Genomic DNA, 22,098 nt, shown 5'->3' on the forward strand with positions numbered 1-22,098 from the left:
CCATTCCTCCCACCTTCACCTTCCATCCCCCAGTCTCAGAGGAGGGAGGGGGGCTGGGATGGGTCAAGCCAGTGTTTTTCAAACTGCCGGACATGACACATTAGTGGGTCGAGAAATCAATTTAGTGGGTCACAAAATCAATTTAAAGGGTCATGACCAGAATTTTTTTTTTTAATGGAATAGGATAAAGTAGAGCAGAACACTGTCCATCAAACAGAGTCAGGATTGCTACCATTTGGAAACTATTTCTGTACACATGTGTGTGTCCTGGAATGCGATGTAAAGCCTAGTACATACAGTGGCAACAAGTAGACAAGGTGACTTCAGCTTTGAGCATTCCAGGCAGTGCTAACGTCATCGCCTGTCCTTCCTGTCATTTGTATTCAGTGAGTTCCCAACTCAACCAGTTCAGATTCAGTAGTTAGGTGTTTTTTTTGTTTTGTTTTGTTTTTTTTGAGCCCTGGTAGCACAGTGGTTAAGGGTTTAGCTGCTAACCAAAAGGTCGATTCAGATTCAGTAGTTAGGTTTTTTTTTTTTTTTTTTTGAGCCCTGGTAGCACAGTGGTTAAGTGTTCAGCTGCTAACCAAAAGGTCGACAGTTTGAATCCACCATCCGCTCCTTGGAAACCCTATGGAGCAGTTCTACTCTGCCCTGTAGGGTCACTATGAGTCAGAATAGACTCGATGGCACCAGTTTTTTTGTTAAGTTAGATTTTGACTGTTTGGTTTGGTGGCTGTGGCGTAGTGGATGAGTCATTGGACACCATGAGGCTAACCGGATTCATGTACCCGACTTCTTGTGAGATCTTAACCCTTCCCTTCTCTCTGAGTCTCAGTTTCCTTATCTGTTGGCCAGATCAATGCTTTCCAACCTTTCTTTACATTAAGGAGCACATGGACAGTGAATGTATTTTAGGGCCCACCAGGCTACTGGAGGCCCCATCAGGACTAGGGGGGACCAGCCCTGGGGACTCTGTCCTGTCCAGGCATCTCCCAGCTGTCCCAAAGGCTGAAAGGACCAATATGGCAGCAATGCTGTGACCCATTCACAGCATCACAGGCTGTCAGGACTCACTAGCTGGGAAGCATTGGTCCAGATGATCACAATGACCCATGGATGCCTGTGAATATTGACCGTGTAACTCTGTGTGCGACTGCTGTGGGGTGGCACAAACGGTTAAGTGCTGGGCTGCTAACCATAGCCACACAAAGGTACCTCAGAAGAAAGGCCTGGTAATCGGCCACTGAAAACCCTATGGAGTACAAGTCTACTCTGACACATGGGGTTGCCATGAGTTGGAATCAACTCGAGGGCAACTGGTTGGTGGTTTGGTCTGTTGGTCACTAACTGTGTGCAGGCCCCCATGCTGGAATCATGCAAAAATGCACTTGACTAGCCCCACACCCTCAAAACCAAAAAAACCAAACCCGCTGCCTTCCAGTCAATTCTGACTCATAACAACCCCATAGGACAGGGTAGAACTGCCCCATAGGGTTTCCAAGGAGCGGCTGGTAGATTCGAATCGCCGACCTTTTGGCTACCAGCCCTAGCTATTTAGTGCTCATGCCTGCCGCCTGCAGTTTGTAAGAGGAACCGCAAGGACAGCGCCTGCTGAGTCACTTGGCCTTATTTCATTGGCCTCTCCTTGCCTGCAGCCCTGACACTGGAAAGTATCTTTTCTCTCTTGGGAGCTGACCATAGCCCACAGGAGACCCCACAATCTTGATCTTTCCTAGTCCCAGACCTGAACCTGAGGCACGTCAGGTTGAGAAGGCCAACTCCAACCTCTCTCCAAATGCCAAACCCCACTGCACAGGGGTGTGCACTGGAAGGAGAGAAAATAATGACTGCCTTTCTAAGAGCCGAGCATGGGTGGGTGCGTCCCCCCGGGTGGCTAGCAGAGTGCTTCCTGCAGGCCATTGTCCACATGCCGCTCTTTCCTGGGGACTTTGCTGCCCAGATCCCTGCCTTGGGCCATTAGCAAAGGGGCTGGTCATCATTAACTACTTGGCATTGACTGATGGCAGCGAGTTTTCTTTGGCCATGCATGGACTGGTGGCAGGCAGTTAGTTGACCCCTGGAATTTGGAGTTTATTCTGCCATGAAGACAAAGAAATAAATGAGAGCTATGAAGCCCCTCCTCCCCCCACCCAGTTAGATACACTGGTTAGAGGCAGCTCAACAATCTTGGCTAACTGCCCCCCATACCGCACCCACCAGAAGAACCCTGACTCCTAGTCCCTTGGCTGTGACTCCCAGGTCCCTGGTACTGCCTCCACCAGGCTTGTGAAACGAGGAGAGAGAGTCCTATCCCTTTCCCGCCCTCTGGAGCCTGGTGCCACGAGAACAGAGTGCAGCAACTTGCAGGCTGAAGAAGATGCAGAAATGCAGGTTAGATGTAAGGGACCCATTCCATCAAACATGCTCATGTATCATGTTGTATGTTAACAGGCACCACAGGAATCATTCTGTATAGGAAAGAATTCTTTTAACACGCTCTGCATTTATTTACATTGTCTGGTCATATTTGGTATTTTTAAAGTGAGATCTACTTATTCTTAGAAGCCCTGGTGGCACAAAGTTGAAGCATTTGGCTGCTAACTGAAAGGTTAGTGGTTTGAACCCACGAGCAGTTCCACAGGAAAAGGACCTGGCAGTCTGCTCCAGTAAAAATTATAGCCTAGAAAAACCTATGGGACAGTTCTACTGTGTCACACAGGGTCTCTATGAGTCAAAATGGATTCGGCAGTACCTAACAATAACAGCTTAAGTGTTTATTGCTCACTTACTACAGAGGTTGGCAAACTACATCCCAAATCTGATCAGTCACCTGGTTTTGTAAATAAAGTTTTATTGGAACTCAGCCATGGCTCCCCCTCGATTCATTTAGGTATTGTCTGTGGCTGCCTTTCCCACTACAACAGAGTAGTTGAGACAGAGCTCATATAGCCTCTGCAAAGCCTAAAATACAACCTGTCTGACCCTTTATGGAGAAATATTTGCTTTCCTCTGTCTGACCTACTACATGCTAAACCCCAATGTCAGGGAATGAAAGGGGTAGGTACAAAAGAAGTCTCCAGCAGGGCCATTGTCCTCGGGGAGGTTACAAGTTGATTAGGGACAAGGCTCTTAAGCACATAAAGCACAGGTGGCCAACACTTTGTCATTTCCTGGGCAGCCACACGGTGTGTCACCCTTGGGCGTCTGCTTGCATCCTGCCCCTGCTTCAGGGCTTGTATTCCCCCTTGAGTTCTAGCCCCATACCTCCTCCGGACTCCACGCTCCTGTAGGGCAGAAAAAAACAACAAACGAACCCAATACCAAAGAGTCAGCTCCAACTCCTGGCAACCGTGTGCATGTCAGAGTAGAACTGTGCTCAATAGGTTTTCAAAGGCTGATTTTTTTTGGAAGTAGATCACCAGGTCTCTCTTCCAAGGATCCTCTGGGTGGACTCAAACTTCCAAACTTTCAGTAACCCGTCTATTAACCGTTTGGACTCCCTAAAGGACAAGAACTGGTCTTTATGTTTGTCTTTGTAGCCCCCATAGGATCCACAGGGTGATTTGTACCACGTGGATACTCGATAAACATTTGCTGAATTTAAATTAATCCTCACCCTGATTTGGGGAAGAGGGGAGAAACCTACATGAAATGACCTTCCCTTCATTTGTTAAAAACCAAATCCCAAATGGATGGGCCAAGCTCATGAGCTCTGACTCCCTGCATCTAACCTCAAGCCCAAACCTTGGCTGTCAGCCAACGTGCCAAGAAGCCGCCAAATAATTGAACCATTCTGGTAACTGACTTAATAATAGGCTACTGTTTCAGGGGGAGATCCTACAGATTTGCCTTAACGGAAAAAGGGGCCAAGTGATGCAGTCCTTTTCTGCTTCCCCAAGAAAATCTCCTGAATCTCACCACTACACAAAAGAAAAAAAAAAAAAAAAGCTTTTTTAAAAATCAAAATGAGAATATAATTTTACGTGACAGGAGTATTTATACGGCTGCTCTTTCAGTGATGAATTTATCCAGGGGGCGAGTACCTCCCCCAGATGCCAATCCATAAATCAGAAAATGCTATTACCCACTGGCTATAAAATGGAGCTCACCCCCAGCACAGAGGGCTCATTTCAGGAGCGGCTGCCCCATTCCTGGGCCAGAAATGAGTTCAGAAAACCCACCTGGCTGTCCAGGGACAGGAGAAATGGCTTTCCCTTGATAAATAATCAGTCTTTCCTCCCTCTCGATCCCTTCTCCCCTGGAAATATGTAGAATTAATAGCAGGAATAATAGTAACAGGGCTAACTAGACCGAGACAGGGCAGAGGGCAAGAGTGAGAGCTGAAGAAGCGGCAGCTTCTCCAGACAACCTCTCAGCTGAGTTAAAATGCAGTCACGAGTAAGCAGCTCGGAGACAATTTCGTGAGAGTCCTCCTTTGTGGGCATTCCTCCTGCAGGCACCCACCAAGGACAGGCAGGGGGCCAAGGGAGAGACTGGGGAGGGGAAGTAATTGCAGAAGAGGCTGGGAGACAGGGGGAGGAATGTACTGGGTCTGCTATGATTCATCCAGTGTTGCTGTTGTTTTTTTTTTTTTTTTTCTTACTTCAGAACCTGTGCACTTTGATTTTTCTCATAGATTTTTATTTTGTTGTTGTTGTTGAGAACATACACAGCAAAACACACACCAGCTCAACAGTTTCTACGTGTACAATTCAGTGACATTGATATTTTTCAGGTCGTGTAACCGTTCTCACCCTCCTTTGCTGAGTTGTTCCTCCCCCATTAACTTAAACAACTCACTGCCTCCTAAGGCTCCTATCTAATCTTTCAAGGCAGACAATTCTTTACTAGTTAAGCTAAAGTCTTGCTTGGTTTTAAGAAGACATCAGGGGATATTTTGCGTTTAAGGTTTAAAGATTGTCTCAGGGCAGTAGTTCCAGGGGTTCATCCACCCTCCATGGCTCCAGAAAGTCTGGAGTTCATGAGAATTTGGAATTCTGTTCTGCATTTTCCTCCTTTTGATCAGGATTCTTCTATGGAATCTTTGATCAAAATGTTCAGCAATGGTAGCCGGGCACCATCCAGTTCTTCTGGTCTCATGGCAAAGGAGCCAGTTGTTCATGGAGACAGTTAGCCACATAGTCCATATGCTCCTTCTATTCCTGACTCTCCTTCTTCTGTTGCTCCAGGTGAATAGAGACCAGTTGTGCTTTGGATGGCTGCTTGCAAGCTTTTAAGACCCCAGGCTCTACTCAAAGAGCTAGAAGGTAGAACAGAAGCACCAAACATGTTATCAGGCCAATTAACTGGGGTGTCCCATGAAACCATGACCCTAAACCTACAAAGTTTTGGAATCCCATGAGTGTTTGTACATAAGCAGCCTCAGCAGTTACTCTTTGTTGTTGTAATATCTATCATACAACTTTTACCAAATTCGACTTTTTACACATGTATTTATTGACAGCACTTACAATAACCATACCCTTAATCAATGCATTATTGTATATTGTACAATATGTTATTGTATGTTGTTATTGTCATTAGCTTCCCTCAAGTCACCCTCCCCCTCCCATTTATGGCTACCCCATGCACAGTGGGATTGGACCATTATGCTCCATAGGATTTTTATTGGCTGATTTTTGGCAGTAAGTTGCCAGGCCTTTCTTCCTAATGTTATTGTGTACTTTGTTTTTAGTTTCAAAGGACATGTGTTGGAATGGGGAGGGAATATAAAAGGCGTTAACTTAAAGAGAAGTTGCAAAGATAGTAAAGAGAGGTCTTATGTATCCTTCACCCAGTTTCCCCCAAAGGACGAGAGAGGATGAGCAGGAAGGAGGCAGGAAAACTCTTCTGGGGTGTATGGTCAATGCTAAGAAGTCACCACTCATATTCACTTGACAAATATTGGGGATACAGTGTGGACCAAAGAGACAATGCCCAAGTGTTTTTGTAGCTCACACTCTAGAGGAAATGCAGGGTAGAAAATTAACAAATCAGCAGCTAAATAACCAAGATCATTTCTACTATGATAAGTGCTATAAAGGAAATAAACCAAAGTCCTCTGATAGAGAGAACCTGCGACAAGTTTAGACTAGGTGCTCTGGGATACCCTCTCTGAATCAATGACGTGTAAGCTGGTCAGAAGAGACCTGCCAGGAGAACATTCCAGGCAGAAGGAACAGCAGGTGCAAAGAGCCTGAAGAGGCTGCCCTTGGTATATTCAGGTAACTGAATGATAGTGCCCGTGCGGAGAGAAGGCAGGAGCAGGTGGAGGTCCACAGTGAAGGGCAGGACACAGACAGCTTTGAGAATCATTCCAGCTGTCCTGGGGGTGGTGTATGGTCCACTATGCATGACTCACTTTCTATCTGATCCATCGGGTATAGCACAGTTGGGGATTTGCGCAAAAAGGAGAGCCCCCTCTGCCCATTGCTTACTGGCAGTAGTGACCTTGCTTGAGCCCCTTGTTCCACTAGCACACCTGGCCAGGAGATAAACACTCCATAATCAAACAACAGTGATGAGAGTTATATAGTGCTTAATATTATCCTGGCAGAGGATTTTGGGTTTTTGGGTGTGTGGGTTTTTTTTTTTTACATCAGCTTTGTTGAGTTAAAATTTAAATACGACCACCAATTTTCAGTGTACAATTATAAGGTGATGATGGCATAGTTTTGTATCTTGATAACATTGATGGTTACATGAATCTATGCATGTGATAAAATGACACATACACACTTCATACCAATGCCGATTTATTCGTTGGTTTTGATAGTGCACCACGGTTAAGTAAGATATAACCCTTGCAAGAAATTGGGTGAAGGGAACATGGGACCTTTCTGTACTGTCTTTGGAACTACCTGTGAATTTATAATTATTTCATAATGAATTTTTAAGAAATTGAAAAACAACATCAGAAAGTTTTAAATATAGAAGGAAAGAGGGAAATAAAAAAATTACAGATCAGTAATAATTATTGCAGAGAAGTCCAATTTTTGCATACAAAACTTAATGGGCAAAAGTTGGAGGAGAACTAGGATATTCACATAGTCTCAAACTATATCCCCAGGGTATTTATTAACAGAAAAGATAAAAATAGTAACTGCACAGTGAAGAAACCCAGCAGCAACCACCTTACCAAGTGATCAAGGTCAACACCATCAGTAACAAGACACACCAACATCATGAGCCCCTATATGATGCACTGAGGAGGTCACCACATCACTTCCATGGCTTTTTCCCCAAAACACATAACTTTGTTCTAATCATGAGAAAACATCAAGCAAACCCATATTGAGAAACATACTATAACATGTTGCTGTTGTATGGTATCAAATCGATTCCAACTCATAGCAACCCTATAGGACAGAATAGAACTGCACCATAGGGTTTCCAAGGAGCACCAGGTGGATTCGAACTGCCAACCTTTTGGTTAGCAGCTTGAGCTCTTAACCACTTCACCACCAGGGCTCCAGGCTATAACATAAAAAAAAAAAAAAATAAGTGACCATTATTCATCAAAAGTGCCAAAGTCATGAAGACAAGGAAAGATGCAGTAACTGTATAAAAAGGAGCCCTGGTGGTGCAATGGTTAAAGTGCTCTGCCACTAACTGAAAGGTTGGAGATCGAAACCCACCGGCTTCTCCATGGGAGAAAGATGTGGCAGTCTGCTTCCATAAAGATTACTACAGCCTTGGAAACCATATGGGGTAGTTCTACTCTGTCAAGTGGGGTCGCTATGAGTTGGAATCCCCTCGATGGCACACAACAACGGAGAGGTATAAGGAGCCTGCGTGCCAACCTTTCAGCTAGTGCAAAAAATCTGACCAAACCAAACCCGTTGCCATCAAGTCAATTCTGACTCATAGTGACCCTATAGTTCAGCTAGTAGTCAGCACCTAACCATTGTGCCACCCAGGGACTCCCCATAAAGATTCCAGCCAAGAAAACCCTGTGGAGCAGTTAGATATACTCTGCTATACATGGGGTCACCATGGGTCAGGGGCCAACTGGACAGCAGCTAACTGCAACAACAACAACAACAAAGGAGGTATAACAACTAAATATCTGTGGGATCCTGAGTTGAATCCCACAACATAAATAGGAAATAAGTACAACTGGTGAAATTAAAGTAAGGTCTATCATTTAGTTAATAGTATTGTACCGATGTTCATTTCCTGCTTTTGAACATTGTTACGTGGGTTTATATCCCGATAGCATTGGGGAAAGTTGGATGAAGAGTATATGGGAACTCTTTGTACTATTTTTATAACTTTTCTCTAAGTCTAAAATAAGTTCAAAAAAATTTTTTTAAGTTTTAAAAATTGAAACAAATGTATGTGGTTGTTGTTAGGCACCGTCCAGTTGGTACCAATTCGTAGCGACCCTGTGTACAACAGGAAGGAAGGATGGTGAGTCTCACATACTTTGGAGATATTATCAGGAGGGACCAGTCTCTGGAGAAGTACATCATGCTTGGTAAAGTTGAGGGTCAGCGAGAGTGAGGAAGACCCTCAACAAAATGGATTGATACGTGGCTACAACAATGGGCTCAAACATAATAATGATTGTGAGGATGGCACAGGACCAGGCAGTGTTTCATTCTGCTGTACACAGGGTCGCTATGAGTTGGAACCGTCTTGACAACGCCGAATAACAATGACTAATGATGTTAAACATCTTTTCTTGTGCTTACGTCAATTCATGTATCTTCTTTGATAAAGTGTCTCTTCAAATTTTTTGCCTTTTTTTTTTTTAATTGGGTTTTCTTACTGTTAAGTTCTGAGAGCTATTTATGTATTCTGAAAACAAGTCCATGATTTTCTCCCTGTTTGGCTTTTTCTTATTCTAATTTTTATAAAACCCAATTTAATAATTACTTGTATGAATCATAATTTCAATGTCATATCTAAGAGCTCTGCCTAACTCTAGGTCAAAATTATATTCTCCTCTGTTTTATAAACCAAAAACCAAACCCAGTGCCATCGAGTCGATTTCGACTCAAGTGACCCTACAGGACAGAGTAGAACTGCCCCATAGAGTTTCCAAGGAGCACCTGGTGGATTCGAACTGCCAACCCTTTGGTTAGCAGCCATACCACTATGCCACCAGGGTTTCCATGTTTTTTTTTTTTTTAATAATTTTTATTGTGCTTTAAGTGAAAGTTTACAAATCAAGTCAGTCTCTCAAGTATAAACTTATATACACCTTACTACATACTCCCCTTTACTCTCCCCCTAATGAGTCAGCCCGCTCCCTCCTTCCAGTCTCTCCTTTCGTGACCGTTTTGCCAGTTTCTAACCCTCTCTACCCTTCCATCTCCCCTCTAGACAGGAGTTGCCAACACAGTCTCAAGTGTCCACCTGATACAAGCAGCTCACTCCTCATCAGCATCTCTCTCCAACCCATTGTCCAGTCCCTTCCATGTATGATGAGTTGTCTTCGGGAATGGCTCCTGTCCTGGGCCAACAGAAGGTTTGGGGACCATGACCTCCGGGATTCTTCTAGTCTCAGTCATATCATTAAGTCTGGTCTTCTTATGAGAATTTGGGGTCTGCATCCCACTGATCTCCTGCTCCCTCAGGGGTTCTCTGTTGTGTTCCCTGTCAGGGCAGTCATCGGTTGTGGCCGGGCACCATCTAGCTCTTCTGATCTCAGGATGATATAAGTCTCTAGTTCATGTGACCCTTTCTGTCTCTTGGGCTCATAATTAACTTGTGACCTTGGTGTTCTTCATTCTCCTTTGATCCAGGTGGGTTGAGACCAATAGATGCATCTTAGATGGCCGCTTGTTAACATTTAAGACCCCAGACACCACACTTCAAAGTGGGATGCAGAATGTTTTCTTAATAGAATTTATTTTGCCAGTTGACTTAGATGTCCCCCGAAGCCAGAGTCCCCAAACCCCTGCCCTTGCTCCGCTGACCTTTGAAGTATTCAGTTTATTCAGGAAACTTCTTTGCTTTTGGTCCAGTCCAGTTGAGCTGACCTTCCCTGTATTGAGTGTTGTCCTTGCCTTCACCTAAAGTAATTCTTATCTACTATCTAATCAGCAAATAACTCTCTCCCACCCTCTCTCACTTCCCCCCTCGTAACCACAAAAGAATGTGTTCTTCTCAGTTTAAACTATTTCTCAAGATCTTATAATAGTGGTCTTATACAATATTTGTCCTTTTGCATCTGACTAATTTCACTCAGCATAATGCCTTCCAGGCTCCTCCATGTTATGAAGTGTTTCACAGATTCCTCACTGTTCTTTATCGATGCGTAGTATTCCATTGTGTGAATATACCATAATTTATTTATCCATTCATCCATTGATGGACACCTTGGTTGCTTCCAGCTTTTTGCTATTGTAAACAGTGCTGCAGTAAACATGGGTGTGCATATATCTGTTCGTGTAAAGGCTCTTATTTCTCTAGGATATATTCTGAGGAGTGGGATTTCTGGGTTGTATGGTAGTTCTATTTGTAACTTTCTAAGGAAATGCCAGATAGATTTCCAAAGTGGTTGTACCATTTTACATTCCTACCAGCAGTGTATAAGAGTTCAAATCTCCCCACAGCCTCTCCAACATTTATTATTTTGTGATTTTTGGATTAATGACAGCCTTGTTGGAGTGAGATGGAATCTCATCGTAGTTTTAATTTGCGTTTCTCTAATGGCTAATGATCGAGAGCATTTTCTCATGTATCTGTTGGCCGCCTGAATATCTTCTTTAGTGAAGTGCATGTTCATATCCTTTGCCGAATTTTTAATTGGGTTGTTTGTCTTTTTGTGGTTGAGTTTTAAGAGAATCACATAGATTTTAGAGATCAGGCGCTGGTCGGAGATGTCATAGCTGAAAATTTTTTACCAATCCGTAGATGGTCTTTTTACTCTTTTGGTGAAGTCCATGTTTTACAGATGTGTGTTTAAATTTTTATTGTGGATACGCAAGCCCTGGTGGCGTAGTGGTTAAGAGTTACAGCTGCTAACCAAAAGGTCGGCAGTTCAAATCCACCAGGTGTTCCTTGGAAGCCATATGGGACACTTCTACCCTGTCCTATAAGATAGCTGTGAGTCAGAATCGACTTGATGGCAACGGGTTTGGTTTTTGGTATATGTATGTATGTACACTTATGTTGTTGTTCTGGTTATATGCTGTCCAGTTGGTGCCAACTCATAGCAATTCTATGCACCATCCTCACAATCACTGCTGTGCTTGAACTCATCTTTGTAGCCACTGTGTCAATCCATCTCATTGAGGGTCTTCCTCTCTTTTGCTGACCTAGTACTTTATCAAGCATGATATCCTTCCCTAGGGTCTGGTCCCTCCTGATAACATGTCCAAAGTAAGTGAGACGAAATCTTGTCATCCTCGCTTCCAAGGAACATTTTGGCTGTACTTCTTCTAAGACAGATTTGTTCGTTCTCCTGGCCATCTAAGGTATATTCCGTATTCTTTGCCAACACCATAATTCAAAGGCATCAATTCTTTGGTCTTCCTTATTCATTGTCAAGCTTTCACATGCATATGAGACAATTGAAAATACCATGGCTTTGCTTGTTATCACTTTAAAGAGGTCTTTTGTAGCAGATTTGCCCTATGTAATATGTTGTTTGATTTCTTGACCGCTGCTTCCATGCCTTGATTGTGTTGTTGTTGTTGTTGTTAGGTGCTGTCGAGTCGGTTCCGACTCATAGCAACCCAATGCACAACAGAACGAAACACTGCCCAGTCCTGCGCCATCCTTACAATCATTGTTATGCTTGAGCTCATTGTTGCAGCCACTGTGTCAATCCACCTTGTTGAAGGTCTTCCTTTTTTCCGCTGACCCTGTACTCTGCCAAGCATCATGTCCTTCTCCAGGGACTGATCCCTCCTGATAACATGTCCAAAGTGTGTGAGGTGTAGTCTCGCCATCCTTGCCTCTAAGGAGTGTTCTGGCCACACTTCTTCCAAGACAGATTTGTTCGTTCTTTTGGCAGTCCATGGTATATTCAGTATTCTTCCCCAACACCACAATTCAAAGGCGTCAACTCTTCTTCGGTCTTCCTTATTCATTGTCCAGCATTCGCATGCATATGATGTGTTTGAAAACACCATGGCTTGGGTCAGGCGCACCTTAGTCTTCAGGGTGACATCTTTGCTCTTCGACACTTTGAGGAGGTCCTTTGCAACAGATTTGCCCAATGCAATGCATCTTTTGATTTCTTGACTGCTGCTTCCGTGACTGTTGGTTGTGGATCCAAGTAAAATGAAATCCTTGATAACTTCAATCTTTTCTCCGTTTATCATGATGTTGCTCATTGGTCCAGTTGTGAGGATTTTTGTTTTCTTTATGTTGAGGTGTAATCCATACTGAAGGCTGTGGTCTTTGACCTTCATTAGTAAGTGCTTCAAGTCCTCTTCACTTTCAGCAAGCAAGGCTGTGTCATCTGAATAATGCAGGCTGTTAATGAGTCTTCCTCCAATCCTGATGCCCCGTTCTTCTTCATATAGTCCAGCTTCTCGGATTATTTGTTCAGCATACAGATTAAATAGGTATGGTGAAAGAATACAACCCTGACGCACACCTTTCCTAACTTTAAACCAATCAGTATCCCCTTGTTCTGTTGAACTACTGCCTCTTGATCTGTGTAAAGGTTCCTCATGAGCACAATTAAGTGTTCTGGAGTTCCCATTCTTTGCAGCGTTATCCATAGTTTGTTATGATCCACACAGTCGAATGCCTTTGCATAGTCAATAAAACACAGGTAAACATCTTTCTGGTAATAGCTGCCTTCAGCCAGGATCCGTCTGACATCCGCGATGATATCTCTGGTTCCACGTCCTCTTCTGAAACCGGCCTGAATTTCTGGTGGTTCCCTGTCAATATACTGCTGCAGCCGTTTTTGAATGATCTTCAGCAAAATTTTGCTCGCGTGTGATATTAATGATATTGTTCTATAATTTCCACATTTGTTTGGATCACCTTTCTTGGGAATAGGCATAAATATGGATCTCTTCCAGTCAGTTGGCCAGGAAGCTGTCTTCCATATTTCCTGGCATAGATGAGTGAGCACCTCCAGCACTGCACTATTTGTTGAAACATCTCAATTGATATTCCATCAATTCCTGGAGCCTTGTTTTTTGCCAATGCCTTCAGAGCAGCTTGGACTTCTTCCTTGAGTACCATCGGTTCCTAATTATATGCCACCTCTTGAAATGGTTGAATATCGACTAATTCTTTTTGGTATAATAATTCTGTGTATTCCTTCCATCTTCTTTTGATGCTTCCTGCATTGTTTAATATTTTCCCCCATGGAATCCTTCACTATTGCAACTCGAGGCTTGAATTTTTTCTTCAGTTCTTTCAGCTTGAGAAACGCCGAGCTTGTTCTTCCCTTTTGGTTTTCCATCTCTAGCTCTTTGCGCATGTCATTATAATACTTTACTTTGTCTTCTTGAGAGGCCCTTTGAAATCTTCTGTTCAGTTCTTTTACATCATCAATTCTTCCTTTCGCTTTAGCTGCTTGACTCTCAAGAGCAAGTTTCAGAGTCTCCTCTGACAACCATCTTGGTCTTTTCTTTCTTTCCTGTCTTTTCAGTGACCTCTTGCTTTCTTCATGGATAATGTCCTTGATGTCATTCCACAACTCATCTGGTCTTCGGTCATTAGTGTTCAATGAGTCAAATCTGTTCTTGAGATGGTCTCTAAATTCAGGTGGGATATACTCAAGCTCATATTTTGGCTCTTGTGGACTTGCTCTGATTTTCTTCAGTTTCAACTTGAGCTTGCATATGAGCAATTGATGGTCTGTTCCACAGTTGGCCCCTGGCCTTGTTCTGACTGATGATATTGAGCTTTTCCATTGTCTCTTTCCACAGGTGTAGTCAATTTGATTTCTGTGTGTTCCATCTGGCGAGGTTCATGTGTATAGTCGCCGTTTATGTTGGTGAAAGAAGGTATTTGCAATGAAGAAGTTGTTGGTCTTGCAAAATTCTATCATTCGATCTCCAGCATTGTTTCTATCACCAAGGCCATATTTTCCAACTACTGATCCTTCTTCTTTGTTTCCAACTTTTGCATTCCAGTTGCTAGTAATTATCAATGCATCTTGATTGCATGCTCGATCAATTTCAGACTGCAGCAGCTGATAAAAATCTTCTATTTCTTCATCTTTGGCTCTAGTGGTTGGTGCGTAAATTTGAATAATAGTTGTATTAACTCGTCTTCCTTGTAGGTGTATGGATATTATCCTATCACTGACAGCATTGTACTTCAGGATAGATCTTGAAATGTTCTTTTTGACGATGAATGCAACACCATTCCTCTTTGAGTTGTCATTCCCAGCATAGTAGACTATATGATTGTCCAATTCAAAATGGCCAATACCAGTCCATTTCAGCTCACTAATGCCTAGGATATTGATGTTTATGCATTCCATTTCATTTTTGACGATTTCCAATTTTCCTGGATTTATACTTTGTACATTCCAGGTTCCGATCATTAATGGCTGTTTGCAGCTGTTTCTTCTCATTTTGAGTCATGCCACATCAGCAAATGAAGGTCCCGAAAGCTTTACTCCATCCACGTCATTAAGGTCAACTCTACTTTCAGGAGGCAGCTCTTTCCCAGTCATCTTTTGAGTGCCTTCCAACCCGGGGGGCTCATCTTCCAGCACTATATCAGACAATGTTCCCCTGCTATTCATAAGGTTTTCACTGGCTAATACTTTTCAGAAGTAGACTGCCGGTTCCTTCTTCCTAGTCTGTCTTAGTCTGGAAGCTCAGCTGAAACCTGTCCTCCTTGGGTGACCCTGCTGGTATCTGAATACCGGTGGCATAGCTTCCAGCATCACAGCAACACGCAACGCCCACAGTACGACAAACTGACAGACACGTGGATCCAACTAAAATGAGATTCTTGTCATCTTCAGTATTTTCTCCATTTATCATGATGCTGTTTATTGGTCTAGTTTTAAGCATTTGTTTTTTTTATGTTGAAGTATAACCCATACTAAAGGCTGTAATTTTTGATCTTCATTAGTAAGTGCTTCACGTCCTCTTTGCTTTCAGCAAACAAGGTTGTGTCTCTGCATATCACTGCAATGAGTCTTCCTCCAATCATATAGTCTAGCTTCTTGGATTATTTGTTTAGCATACAGCCTGAATAAGTGTGGTGAAAGGATACAACCCTGACGCCCACCTTCCCTGATTTTAAAAACCACATGGTATCCCTTTGTTCCACTGGAACAACTGCCTCTTGGGCTGTGTACAGGTTCCTCATTAGCACAATTAAGTGTTCTGGAATTCCCGTTCTTCACAAGGTTATCCATAATTTGTTATGATCCACACAGTCAAATGCCTTTGCATAGCCAACCAAAGGTAAATATCTTTCTGGTATTCTCTGCTTTCAGACAAGATCCACCTGACATCACCAGGGATATCCCTCATTCCATGTCCTCTTCTGAATCCAGCTTGAATTTCTGGTAGTTCCCTGCCAATGTACTGCTGCAACCATTTTTGAATTATCTTCAGCAAAAATTTACTTACATGTGATATTACTGATTTTTTTTTTTAATAATTTCCACATTCTGTTGGATCACCTTTCTTTGGAATGGGCGCACATATGGATCTCTTTCAGTCTGTTGGCCAGGTAGCTGTCTTCCAAATTTCTTGGCATGGGCAAGTGGACGTTTTTGATGTTGCATGCATTTGTTGAAGCACCTCAGTTGGTATTCTGTCAATTCCTGGAGCCTTGTTTTTTGCCAATGCCTTCATTGCAGCTTGGACTTCTTCCTTCAATACCATTGGTTTTCAATCACAGGCTACCTCCTGAAATGATTGAATGTCAACCAGTTCTTTTTGGTACCGTGAGTCTGTGTATTCCTTCCATCTTCTTTTGATGCTTCCTGCATCCTTCTGTATTGCAACTCGAGGCTTGAATTTTTTCTTCAGCTCCTTCAGCTTGAGAAATGCCAAGCATGTTCTTCCCTTTTGGTTTTCTAACTTTAGGTCTTTTCACATTCCATTATGATACTTTACTTTGTCTTCTAGTACCACCCTTTGAAATCTTCCGTTCAGCACTTTTACTTCATCAATTCTTCCATTTGCTTCAGCTGCCCTACTTTCAAGAGCAATTTTCTGAGTCTCTTCTGAAATCCATTTTGGTCTTTTCTTTCTTTCTTGTCTTTCAAATGACCTTTTGCTTTCTTCATATATGATGTCCCTGATGTCATTCCATAACTCATCTGGTTTTCAGTCATTAGTGTTCAATGGGTCAAATCTATTCTTGAGATTGTGTCTAAATTCGGGTGGGATATACTCAAGGTCATATTTTGGCTCTCATGGACCTTTTTAAGTGTACAATTCAATAACATTAATTCCATTCACCATGTTTGTAACCATCACCACTATTTCCAAAAGTTTTTCATCACCCCAAATAAAAACTCAGTACCCCTTAAGCAATCACTTCCATCCCCCTCCCTCCAGCCCTTCGTAACCACTAATAAACTTCCGTCTCTATGAATTTGCCTATTCTACCTATTTCATGTAAATGGGATCATATAATATTTGTCTTTTTGTGGCTGACTTATTTAACTTAGCATAATGTTTTCAAGGTTCTTCCACATGGTAGCATGTATCTGAATTTTGTTTCTGTTTATGACTGAGTCATAATCCATTGTATGCATATATCACATTTTTTTAAACCCATTCATCTGTTGATGGGTACTTGGGTTTTTTCCACCTTTTGGCTGTTGTGAATAGTGCTGCAATGAACACCAGTGTACAAGTATCTGTTTGTGTCCCTGTTTTCAAGTCTTTTGGAAATATATACGGTAAAACTTAAGAAAGCTGGAACCTGTATCAGGCAGAAACCTGACAGAGAAGGAAATCTGAAATATCTTCCACTAATAAAGAGCAATAGAAAAGTGGTAAGACTGCACGCTGTCAAAGGCAAAAAGCTTCCGAGACCCAGAAAAACAAGGCAGTACCGTTGAGTTTTGGCTCTCACTGGTTTCACTGTGTATGGAATTCCTGGGCCAAATGGTTATTTTGCATTCAACTTTTTAAGGAGCTATCAAACTGTTTTCCACAGTGACTGCACCATTTTACATTCCTACCAGCAAAGAATGAGTGCTCCAATTTTTGCATGTCCTTGCCAATACTTGTTATTTTCCATTTTTCTGATAATAGCCATTCTGGTAGATATGAAGTAGTACTCATTGTGGTTTTGATTTGCATTTCCCCATGACTAATGACATTGAACATTTTTTCATATGCTTATTGCCCACTTGTTTATCTTCTTTGAAGAAATGTCTACTCAAGCCTTTTGCTCATTTTTTTATACGGCTGTTTGTCTTTTTGTGTTGTTGAGTTGTAGGAAGTCTTTGTACATTCTGGACATTAAACTCTTACAGATACGTAGTTACCAAATAGTTTCCCACATTCAGTGGATTGTCTCTTCGATTTCTTGATGCACAAAGCTCTTAATTTTGGTGAAGTCAAATTTATCTGTTTTTTCTTTTGTCTGATAATTCGTTGCCAAAAACAAGGTCCTGAATCTTTATGCTTTCCTCTGAATTTTATGGTTTTAGCTCTTATATTTAGGTCACTGACCCATTTTGAGTTAATTTTCATATATGGTGTAAGGTATGGGTCAATTTCTTCTTTTTGTATATAAACATCCATTTGTCCCTGCACCATTTGTTGAAGAAATAATTCTTTTTCTATGGGATGAACTTAGCATCCTTGTCAAAAATCAATTGGCCTAGATACATAGGTTTATTTCTGGACTCTCAATTCTATACTACTGGCCTATATTTCTATCTGTATACAAGTACCACACTGTTTTGATTACTGTAGTTTTTTAGGACATTTTAAAATCCAGAAGTATAAATTCTCCTACTTTGTTCTTCTGTTTCAAGATTATTTTGACTATTCAGATGCATAGGAGTCTTCTGAAAGAACCAAGGAGAAAAAGAACATTCCAGGCAGGAGGAACAGCATTGGAAGACTTTGAAACAATATGATGTGTTAAGGGAAGCTATAAGGTGTTTGGCACAGTGGCTGCAATGATGGGCCCAAACATAGCAATGATTGTGAGGATGACACAGGACTGGGCAGTGTTTCATTCTGTTGTACATGGAGTCGCTATGAGTCGGCACCAACTTGACAGTGCCTAACAACAACAACAACATAAGGAGTTTGAGGGGCCCTGGTGGTATATTGGTTAAGTGCTTGACTGCTAACCAAAAGGTCAATGATTCAGACCCACCAGCCACTCCATGGGAGAAAGATGTGGCAGTCTGCTTCTGTAAAGATTTGCAGCCTTGGAAACCCTACGTGGGCAATTCTACCCTGTTCTAAAGGGTTGCTATGAGTTGGAATCGCCTCAATGGCAAGGGGTTTATAAGGAATTTAATGCTGTTGCAATGTAAATTGAAGGCTGAAAATTGGTCATAATAAGATCACGCTGCACCCTAAGTTTCATGCTGAAAACCTGGATTTTACTCCATACACAATGGAGGTACATTGACATGCTTTAAGCAGAGGTGACATGCAACAGACTTGTGTGTTAAACAGATCATTCTGGTTGCAATATAGGAAACACACTGTAAAGGAGAAAGCCAGAGCCCGGGAGACCTGGTAAGATGTCTTTGCTGTCACTGTGCTAGGAACCTAGTTAATTTAATTTTCACAGAATGCTAGTAAGTAGTTATTTTTATTTTCATTTTACAGATGAGAAACTGAGAGGTCTGTAATTTACCTAAAGGCATCCAGTAGGGGTGAAGTGATTACAATATTGATTACAATAGTTCTGTCAGCATTAAAGGTCTGAATTAAGGCTACAGGAATGGAGAGGAAGGTATAGGTTAAATGGATACTTAGGAGCTAAAACAGCCGTGGCGATGACAGAGTATAGGGGAGGCTGAAGGAGATAAGGAACTCAAGATGATTCCTGCAGTTCTCAGCCATTAGAAATTAGTTGTGTGATGTTGCCTCTGGCCTAGATAAGAAATCCAGAAAGAAAGGCCTTCCTAAACCCTCAGTTGTGCCCTGTCTTTGCAACAAGTGCCTTCCACCTGTGCTCTGAATCCCATGCCTTCAAACATCCAAGGGGCTGTGTGTCCACATTTTTTTTTTACTCTTCTATTTCTCTCTGTCATCTGTCTCTTTCACCTCCATCTTCAATCAAGCTCAAGTTTTTGTTTCTCGTTTAACTTTGGCTGTTTCTTTCCTTTGCCACCAAATCTTTGAATTTGTAATTTAAACTCTACTTTTATTTTTTCACCTCTGACTCTTTCCTCAAGCTTCTGCAATCTGGTTTCTCCAATGAAACTACTCTTTTAAAAGGGGAGCCTGCAACCTCCTCTTGGCCATGTCCCATGGTCTCATCTCAGTTCTCATCCTCTTTGACCTCTCAGCTGTTGGATGTTCATATCCATCATGGCAGTGATGTTGATCTTGACTTGGCTTCTGAGTACATAATGAAATCCAAATGGATTCTTTCACTGTTCAAAGAGAAAGTCCAAAAAACTATGCCAAATAGAAACTGCAGCCTTTGGAAACATTTCTTTCATAGCTCTGCCAAGTAAACTGATGTACAAGCTATCCCTGGGGGGCCATTGCCAGGTGTGTTTCTCCCCACCGCCCCCATGAACAAACTTTCTTTCTTCCCATGTGTATTTAGTTACTGTCTTTGGTAGCAGCAGAAGGTTTCATTGTGATAGTTTTTCAGACAAGGGTATCAATTAAGATAGGTTATGGTAGCACAGCACAAGCTTCAAAATTTCATGGACTAAGCACATAAAATTTTACTTTTCTCTCTTTCTAAGTCAAGTATGGTTCAGCAGCTCTCCAAGAAGATGCTCTCCCAATGGGAACTTAGAAGTTCAGGCTGATTCCAACTGTGCCTCTGATACCTCAAACATGGTCTACATTATTGGCGTGGCAGGGAGAAAGAAAACTGGATGATCACACACCGACTCTTAAGTACTTTGGCACAGCAGTGATACACATCACTTCTATTCATAGCCCATTGGCCAGGACTGATCACATGGCCTCACATAACTGCAAGGGGGGCTGGGAGGTTCTGTATTTCTATGAGCCTAGGGAGGAAAGAAGAACCAGGTGTGAGTGAGCACTAGACGAGTTCTAAAAACTAAGGTTCAAATAATTTTTTTTTCATAATTCTCCCATGATAGCTTTACACTGGTCAAGGATGGTGGAGTAGCAACTCTGCTCAAAGCCAGGAGAGAGCATTAGTTCATATCTTGGAGGCTTTTCCAATGATAAAATTCTGTGGCTCTGTATTTCAGAACCAGAGCTTAAGGACAGCTCCCCTGCTTTGTAAAAGTTCTGCTCTGGAAATCAGGTTTCTTAGCAGTACCAATTTTCTGAATTTTTACATGTTTTTTTTTTTTTTTTTATGGACATAGACATAGACACAGCCAAATATTGCAATGAAAACCCCTCCTCACTCCTATTTTTCTGCCACACAAATTTTAGCAACTTTTTTGGTGAGCAGCACAGATCGTCAAAATGCCATCTTCTCTAAGAGTTTGGTTGACAAGTCCTCCTACATTGTCAGTGAAGCCTGGACCCTGCCCTTTTGAGGCTGCTTTGCCTTTCGCCCAAATGAAACTGCCAAGTCATTTTGGAAGCACGGGGGAACGTCTGGCTCTGTCCCCTAGAGGCTATATTGAACAACTGGTGTCTTGCTGACCTCAATTCTTCTGTAATTTCTAGACTCTTTTAGTTCTCATCTGCGAATCTGTCCCTCTCCCCAGGTTCTTATTTGGAAACCATCTTCATGGCACATATAACTTAAGAAGTCGCAGGCACAGCAATCACTGTTGAAAAAACTTCACATGTGACAGCCCCTCCATAGGTGGTATGGAAATTAATAAGCGTTTATTTGAAGGCAAAGTAAAAATAAAGCCAAGGCTGGAGTGCGTCTGTGCCTCTCTGTGTATACACACCTCTTTATGCATGATGTTTTCTCTCCAAATAAGCATTTAGGAAGATGAGGCCAGCTCCTAGACAATCTGAGGTGAACAGGATGGATTCTGAGCGTGCCGATGTTCTCGATTGTTGCTGTCAACCCTTCAAGCACGTTTCTCTGTGAAGCCCATTACAGGGGGCCTCATCACTGACTTCCCATAATGTGGTAAGGACAGCCCCTGCTCCCCTTGGCAGGCCTCCCTATTTGCCTCATTCTTTTCTATCCGGTGATAGAAATATCAGGCGCCCCAGCAGTGTGTCCCTGTTCATCCAAATCCAGCTGTCCCTCAGGGAAAAGGACAAAAAGATGAAGCTCCTCTTGGAGAAAAAAGTAAAAATAAAACCACCTGAGGGATGTGTTTTTGGAAGGGCAACCATCAACCCAAAAAAAAAAAAATTTTTTTTTTTGGCAGGAAAATGTGTCAGATACACAAAACTGGGTCACTTTTTGTTTTTATTTCTGCAGTGGGACCAGGCCTGCACCTTCAGGTCCTACTGGCTTATTCAGACACACCTAACCCGCCTTCAGAACATTCCCAGCTCAGAGGCAGAGCTGCAATGGCATTGCAGAATCCTTCCGCTCCCCTCTGCTCTGTAGTGTTTGCTCACCAATCTGCACATCTGGGTGCATTCCAGAAATTAAGGACCTCAGCTAATAGGATAACAACACCTTGTGTTTAGACAGCACCTTCCTTGGAGGTGCTCCAACTGCTTCACCAACTGCATCTCCCACTAGTCCTAAAAGAGGGGTTGTTGTTTTTGTTGTTGACTGCCATCAAATCGGCCCCCACCTCATGGCAGCCCCACGCACAACGGAACAAAGTGCTGCTTGGTCCTGTGCCATCTTCATGATTGGTTGCAGATCAGAACGTCATGTCCATAGGGTTTTCATTGGCTGATTTTCAAAAGTAGATTGCCAGGCCTTTCTTCCTGGTCCATCTTAGACTGGAAGCTCCACTGAAACCTGTCTAGCATCACAGCAACCCTCAAGCCTCCACTGACAGATGGGCAATGGCAGTGCGAGAGGTGCACTGGTCAGGAACTGAACCCGGGTCTCCCGCATGGAAGATGATAATTCTACCACTGAACCACCACTGCTGTCTAAGAGAGGTTGCCCTCCCCC

General features: G+C 42.5%; 1 protein-coding gene across 4 annotated transcripts in view; it reads left to right on the top strand.

The window, feature by feature from the left end:
* The window catches only part of PLXNA4 (plexin A4), a 517,066-nt gene that overhangs the window by 341,171 nt on the left and 153,797 nt on the right, over positions 1 to 22,098 (top strand). The window contains exon 5 of one of the 4 annotated variants that reach the window (XM_049894280.1): positions 20,987 to 22,045. The exons of the other annotated variants lie outside the window; for them this stretch is intronic. Within the exon in view, the coding sequence (XP_049750237.1) occupies positions 20,987 to 21,001 (15 nt within the window). The 3' untranslated portion in view covers positions 21,002 to 22,045. Of the gene's footprint in view, positions 1 to 20,986; positions 22,046 to 22,098 lie in introns of those variants that run through there. 4 annotated transcript variants of the gene reach the window in all.

The sequence above is a fragment of the Elephas maximus genome, chromosome 8 (assembly GCF_024166365.1).
Source record: "Elephas maximus indicus isolate mEleMax1 chromosome 8, mEleMax1 primary haplotype, whole genome shotgun sequence".
In the NCBI taxonomy this organism is placed as follows: Eukaryota; Metazoa; Chordata; class Mammalia; order Proboscidea; family Elephantidae; genus Elephas; species Elephas maximus.